General features: G+C 45.4%; 2 protein-coding genes across 4 annotated transcripts in view; one reads left to right on the forward strand and one right to left on the reverse strand.

Annotated features, from left to right (window-relative positions):
- The first annotated feature begins 230 nt into the window (after positions 1-230).
- Positions 231-7055, forward strand: part of cyp7b1 (cytochrome P450 family 7 subfamily B member 1) — a 7195-nt gene continuing 370 nt past the window's right edge. The window contains exons 1-6 of one of the 2 annotated variants that reach the window (XM_089008377.1): positions 235-398; positions 1932-2068; positions 2146-2745; positions 3877-4083; positions 4159-4337; positions 5296-7055. The exon at positions 5296-7055 is cut by the window's right edge and continues 370 nt beyond it. In XM_089008377.1, the coding sequence (XP_088864503.1) occupies positions 319-398; positions 1932-2068; positions 2146-2745; positions 3877-4083; positions 4159-4337; positions 5296-5583 (1491 nt within the window). In that variant the 5' untranslated portion in view covers positions 235-318 and the 3' untranslated portion in view covers positions 5584-7055. Of the gene's footprint in view, positions 399-1931; positions 2069-2145; positions 2746-3876; positions 4338-5295 lie in introns of both variants that reach the window. The other variant, XM_089008376.1, reaches the window with a different exon arrangement.
- Positions 6393-7055, reverse strand: part of LOC148891078 (adipolin-like) — a 4975-nt gene continuing 4312 nt past the window's right edge. For both annotated transcript variants that reach the window (XM_089008384.1, XM_089008385.1), the window contains exon 7: positions 6393-7055. This exon is cut by the window's right edge and continues 828 nt beyond it. The gene's annotated coding sequence lies outside the window, so the exon portion shown is untranslated.

A 7055-nucleotide genomic window follows, 5' to 3' on the forward strand; every position in this document is an offset into this window, starting at 1 on the left:
CGCCTTACTATACATGGACGTTTTTTTCGGCTAAAAATGCAAACGACCATGCATACTATACATGGTCGTTTGACACCCTTGGTTTAACAGAAATCTCGCCCCCTTGAACAATAAAACTCATTGCGTCGACAAACGCAACGCTTGTGGCGCTTGTTTTATTTTCAAATCAGGCGAGTGTGTCACGTGACTGAACGCGGCAGTCTTACTTCCGGTGTGGAGTCGAATTTCAAGTCCCGCCTTCAAACAACCAAACCCAAGTGACGCTTGTCGTGCCATCAGTGTTTGTTTGTTATTTTTGGGGGGGTGACACGCACCGAGATGCTCCAACCGCTGGCGTGCGTGTTGCTTCTTCTTCTTTTTTTCGCGCTCGTCCTCCTCGGAAGACGTCGGCGGAACAGGTCGGTGGGGCGAAACGCGTCCTCTTTCTGGTGACGTCACAGCTATACTTTACTGTTGTCCAGCTCGTTTGGCAACTGCGTGGACGTCAAACTCACTAACTTTGTCCTTGAGATCGATTCCTAAATTAATCATTGATAAAGTGATAAGAAGCTTGAGCGTTTGTGGATCTGGAAACACTGCGCTGATTGTGTTTGGGGTAGGGGGTGGGTTAGGATTTATCTCCAATGTTGCGCAATTTACTGGCAAAAGTTACAAAAGAGTAGTTCAAGAAAGTAGTAAAAAAGAGTTTCTTCGTTTCTTCACAGTATCTCAGGTAATAAGTTACACGTCGGTCTTTTTACGTCTGAATTAACTAATTTATTTCGCCATATTCTTCAATTTGGAGCAAACAAAGCAAAAATTAATTGAAGTTTATATTTCATCAGAATGGGAGATAAAAGACGAGAAAACATGCATTTGTCCATTTGAGTTTGTTTTCATAAAACGATGATGTCATTTCAGTTGATTTTTATAAGTGCATTTTTTTTGTTTGTTTTGTTCGCCATTTTGTTAGCTTCTGTCAACACAGTACAGACGCTCCCCAACTTACGAACGAGATATGTTCGGATCAGTCGTTCGTAAGTGGAATTTGTTCATAAGTTGCTTCTGTTCAACATTTTGTATGGAATGTATATTTAAGTATGGAATGTATGTTTAAGGCTTATATAAGTATATTTAAGGTTTATATAAGTATGTTTAAGGCTTGTATAAGTAGCCTGTATTGGGTTGTACAGACGCTCCCCAACTTACGAACGAGATACGTTCCGAACAGGCGTTCGTAAGTTGCTTCTGTGCTTTTTTTTTATGGAATGTATGTTTAAGGCTTATGTAAGTATATTTAAGGTTTATATAAGTATGTTTAAGGCTTGTATAAGTAACCTGTATTGGGGTGTACAGACGCTCCCCAACTTACGAACGAGATACGTTCCGAATGGTCGTTCGTAAGTTGAATTTGTTCGTAATTTGCTTCTCTGCTATATTTTTTATGGAATATATGTTTAAGGCTTATATAAGTAGATTTAAGGGTTATGTAAGTATGTTTAAGGCTTGTATAAGTAACATGTATTGGGTTGTACTGAAATATAAACATTGAAAAAAATATCTGCTCGATAAAGCAACTAGCTAGCTCTCTATTTGCTGTCTAGCTTGATATTAATCTATCTAGCTAGATATTAGCTAGTGAGCTAGCTTTCTATCTATTTGAGTTACTTCCGGGTTGAGTGAACGCTGGCGAGTGTCGTTGCCGCTGCTCACCCAAAGAAAAACTTAGCATGTGACTGTAAAGTGACCTTGAGAGTTTTGAAAGGCGCTTATGAATGAAATGTATTATTATTATTATTATTATTATTATTATTATAATAAAGAGACGTACGTGTACAACTGGAGAGAATACTACATATGTTACTACAAAAATGGTCGTATGTACAGTTGTAACTTGAATGTTCGTAAGTAGGGGAGCGTCTGTAAATTAATGTGCGTGCTGTGTGTGTCAGTGTTGCGGGCGAACCTCCGCTGATCAATGGCTGGATTCCATTCTTGGGGAAAGCTTTGGAGTTCAGGAAGGACGCTCACAAGTTCCTGATGGAGCAGCAGAAGATCTTTGGAGACGTTTTTACCGTTCACATGGCAGGTTTGTCCACAAGTCCGTCCTCACCTGATAAGTCCACCTCATGATTGAGCGCAAGTGACTTGGACCCCCCTCGGCAGGTCGCTACATGACCTTCGTGATGAACCCTCTGATGTACCCGTCCATCATCAAAGAACAACGCCGTTTGGACTTCCAAGAGTTCAGCCGGCGGGCGGCGCCGGCGGCTTTCGGCTACCCGCCCCTCTCCGAAGAAAGCTTTCCGGGCCTTCCGGAGCAGATCAGGCGGGCCTTCCGCCTCCTCCACGGGAAACAGCTGTCGACGTTAACGCAGAGCATGATGGGAAACCTGATGATGATCTTCCGCCAGGACCACCTGCGCCCGGGCGGCGCCTGGCGCACGCGAGGCTTGTACGACTTTTGCGTGGAGGTCACCTTGGAGGCCACCTTCCTGACGTTATACGGACACCCGGCGGAGGGCCTTCGCCACGCCGACGCGGGACAGCTGAAGGCCTTGTTCGTCCGTTTCGACCACGCCTTCCCGCTGCTCATCGCGATGGTTCCCATCTGGTTGCTCGCCGGCGTCGGCGAGATCCGCCGGAAACTGTTTGGCTACTTGGCGCCGACCAGGATGTCCGCTTGGGCGGGCGCTTCGCACTTCATCCGGCGCCGCGTCGAACTCCTGGAGCGCCACCCCATCCTAGGCGACGCCGACAAAGCTGGTCACTTTAAATCTTTGACTATGGTCAAATCAGGGTTTTCGGCAATACAGTGATACCTCGGTTTACGAACCCCTTGGCTTACGAACTTTTCGGTTTACGAACGTTACATTTCTAAAAAGTTTACCTTGGCATACAAACTATTTTTCGGGATACACACGGAGCTGCCACCATGAGTGATATGTCGTTCGCGAACGAGCCCGTTCTCCTAACATGAAAATGGCAGCCGACTGTTTTTGTCCTCTATTCCTCGCCCCCAGTCTTTGGTTAAAGCCACGTGATTGGTCAAAAACGCAGCAGTGAGGAGGGGGGGGGGGGATTAAACATTAAAGAGTCAGGCACACGACAGACCGAGAGTGAGAAAATGGATAGAAAACTGGGAAATTTGGACTCGTTTCAACTTTGATAATAAAAGCAGTGTAGACTGCAAGGTTAAAATATCCCATCAATCAGGCTCCACAAATAACCCGCACAATCCATCTGTACACTTGATGCAAAAAGCTATCAACGCAGCTAAACAGAACACAATTGATGAGGAACTAGGTAAAATGATGGCGGAGAAAGCACCTACAAGGAATCATTCCTCAGTGTTTAATGATGATGAAACCGGCCACTTCATTCCATCAAGCCATCAACGACCATCACAAAGGTAAATAAAACCACTTTATTATACAGTACAGTTTATTTATTTAACTATAATACCATAGCGCATTTATTATACATAAAATAATGTATATTTTGTGTAGTTTTAAGGCTCTTAGAAAGTAGAAAATTGTGCTTTATGGGGACCTGGGAACTGATTATTCTCATTTTAATGGTTTCTTATGGGAAATTAATTTTTGGGATATACATTTTTCACCTTACACACTCTGTCTGGGAACCAATTAAGTTTGTAAGCCAAGGTATCACTGTACTCCGTTCCAGAAACATGTTCGAAAACCGATTTGATGGAAAACCAAAATATTTCCCATATTTGCGGTTGTAAACCGAAGCATACGTAAAAAAAACTGAAATTTTGGGTCAAAAACCGAATTGGACGAGAACCAAGACGTTCGAAAACCCAGGTTGGACTGTACTTTTCATCAGTTGGTCACCACCATCTTGGCTAAATGTTTTGCCGCCGTCGTTTTTCAGGGCACCATTTGGCCATGTTGTGGGCATCGGTAGCTAATACGGCGCCAGCTAGCTTCTGGGCGGCGTACCACCTGCTGAGGCATCCGGTGGCGTTGCGCGCTATCCACAAGGAAATCCGAAGCGTTCTGGAGAGCAGCGGACACAAATTCAACGCCGGCGCAGACTTAGCGCTTAGCGCGGAGCAACTGGACCAGATGATTCTTCTGGGTAGGAAGTTTCCCGTGGTCGCGTTCTTCATTTTTGGGTCAGACGAACCAAGCTTGACTTCCCGCGGGTCCTCAGAAAGCGCCGTCCACGAGAGCCTGCGCTTGTCCTCGGCCTCGATTAACATCCGAGTCGCTCAGGAGGACCTGACTCTATGTCTGGCCAATGAGCGTGTCCTTGCAGTGAGGAAAGGCGACATTGTGGCGTTGTACCCGAGGAGCGTCCACATGGACGCCGCCGTTTACGACCAACCGCAGGTAACGTTCGCCGCCACCGGTCGGTCATGTCTTTAGCCCGATATTTTCCATTACAATGATACCTCGGCTTACGAACGCTTTAGCTAACGAACGTTTCGTCTTGCGAACATTAAATTCGCGAGAATATAATCTTAGCATACAAAGTAGTTTTCGGCAGACGAACCAAACCACGCAGGTGGCTGGCGTACTAGTTTTCGGCGGATTAACACCAAACCACATGGTCGAACAGCGCCACAGTGGATGGCGGACATAGTTTTCATCACCACCTTTCCTTGAGTGCAGACGTGGTTTGTTATCGAGTGTAGTACTATTGCTATTATGGGACTGAAAAAGACCTCACCACAGGCTAGCGTTAAGCCGAAGAAGACACAAAAGAAAATGACGGTCAAGCAGAAGAAGGAGATCATCGAAAAACACCAACGAGGTGTGCGTTTGTGTGACTTAGCGTCCCAGTACCAGTATGCTAAGTCCACCATTGCTACATGTGGCTAAGGGTGTTTCCGTGTTGTCTAAGCAACGGTCTCAGGCAATAGAAGAGGTTGAAAAACTTCTGTTGATTTGGATTAACGAATAGCAGCTAGCAGGGGACAGTGTGATGAGGGTATTATCGCTGAGAAAGCACGGCATTTTCACTCGGATATCATCAAGAGGCATTAACGACCATCACAAAGGTCAATAAAACAACTTTATTATATAGTACAGTTTCTTTCTTTAATTATAATACAATAGAACATTTATTATACATAAAATAAGGCATATTGTGTGTAGCTTTAAGGTTTATTTAGTAGAAAATTAGGTTTTATGGGAACCTGGGAACGGATTATTCTCATTTTTAATGGTTTCTTATGGGAAATAAATGTTTGGCAGACACACTTTTCGCTTTACTCCCATTTTCTGAAAACCAATTAAGTTCGTAAGCTGAGATATCACTGTATTTGTATTTTTTCTGTCCCTTCAGACATTTTGCTACGACCGCTTCGCCCGTCAGACCGAATTCTTCAAAAACAGGCGCAAACTTCGCCACTACCTGATGCCGTTTGGCTCGGGGGCGTCCATCTGCCCCGGACGTTTTTTCGCCGTCAACGAGATCAAGCAGTTTGTGTGTTTACTGCTGCTGTACTTTGATTTGCGACTCGAAGCCGGACAACCTGACGCGGTTCCTGATGCCAGTCGCGCAGGCCTCGGTATCCCCCAGCCCGACCGCGACGTTCGTTTTCGGTATCGCATGCGTAGCGCTGCGCGCTAGTTGGATAACGTTCATTAGTCGACTGTAAAGTTCGCTCGTTTTCAACCAGGAGAGCCGTTACGACGACGCAACATCGGACTTCAAGACACCTATCGAATGAAGAGAAGCCAAATAGAACATTAGCATGTACCACAAGAGGGTAGCGTTAGCCTGGGAATAAGGCCTCAGAGAAGGCCTTGGTGTCACCAACTCCAAATCGGATTGGTTAAAAAAATAAATAAAAACACCACACTTTTTATACGAGTCTGTGATTCCGACATTTTTAGGCCAGCAGAGAAGGCTGAAATCGACCGAAACGCCTTCACAATCAGTTCCGAAGGCCCTGTTGCATCAAATATGTCGATCAAACTGTTGCTTGAACCAATCCGATTTGGAGTTGGCGACATCAACGCCTTCTCGCAGGCCTTATTTCCTGGCTAACGCTACCCTCTAGTGGACTTGTAGTGAATCACACCACACTTTTTATACGAGTCTGTGATTCCGACATTTTTAGGCCAGCAGAGAAGGCTGAAATCGACCGAAACGCCTTCACAATCAGTTCCGAAGGCCCTGTTGCATCAAATATGTCGATCAAACTGTTGCTTGAACCAATCCGATTTGGAGTTGGCGACACCAAGGCCTTCTCGCAGGCCTTATTTCCTGGCTAACGCTACCCTCTAGTGGACTTGTAGTGAATCACACCACACTTTTTATACGAGTCTGTGATTCTGACATTTTTAGGCCAGCAGAGAAGGCTGAAATCGACCGAAACGCCTTCACAATCACTTCCGAAGGCCCTGTTGCATCAAATATGTCGATCAAACTGTTGCTTGAACCAATCCGATTTGGAGTTGGCGACACCAAGGCCTTCTCGCAGGCCTTATTTCCTGGCTAACGCTACCCTCTAGTGGACTTGTAGTGAATCACACCACACTTTTTATACGAGTCTGTGATTCTGACATTTTTAGGCCAGCAGAGAAGGCTGAAATCGACCGAAACGCCTTCACAATCACTTCCGAAGGCCCTGTTGCATCAAATATGTCGATCAAACTGTTGCTTGAACCAATCCGATTTGGAGTTGGCGACATCAAGGCCTTCTCGCAGGCCTTATTTCCTGGCTAACGCTACCCTCTAGTGGACTTGTAGTGAATCACACCACTTTTTATACGAGTCTGTGATTCCGACATTTTTAGGCCAGCAGAGAAGGCTGAAATCGACCGAAACGCCTTCACAATCACTTCCGAAGGCCCTGTTGCATCAAATATGTCGATCAAACTGTTGCTTGAACCAATCCGATTTGGAGTTGGCGACATCAAGGCCTTCTCGCAGGCCTTATTTCCTGGCTAACGCTACCCTCTAGTGGACTTGTAGTGAATCACACCACTTTTTATACGAGTCTGTGATTCCGACATTTTTAGGCCAGCAGAGTAGGCTGAAATTGACCTAGACGCCTTCACATTCAGTTCTGAAGGCCCTGTTGCATCAAATATGTC

The sequence above is a fragment of the Hippocampus bargibanti genome, linkage group LG11 (genome assembly GCF_051943395.1).
Source record: "Hippocampus bargibanti isolate YZ-2025 linkage group LG11, ASM5194339v1, whole genome shotgun sequence".
NCBI classification, from domain to species: Eukaryota; Metazoa; Chordata; class Actinopteri; order Syngnathiformes; family Syngnathidae; genus Hippocampus; species Hippocampus bargibanti.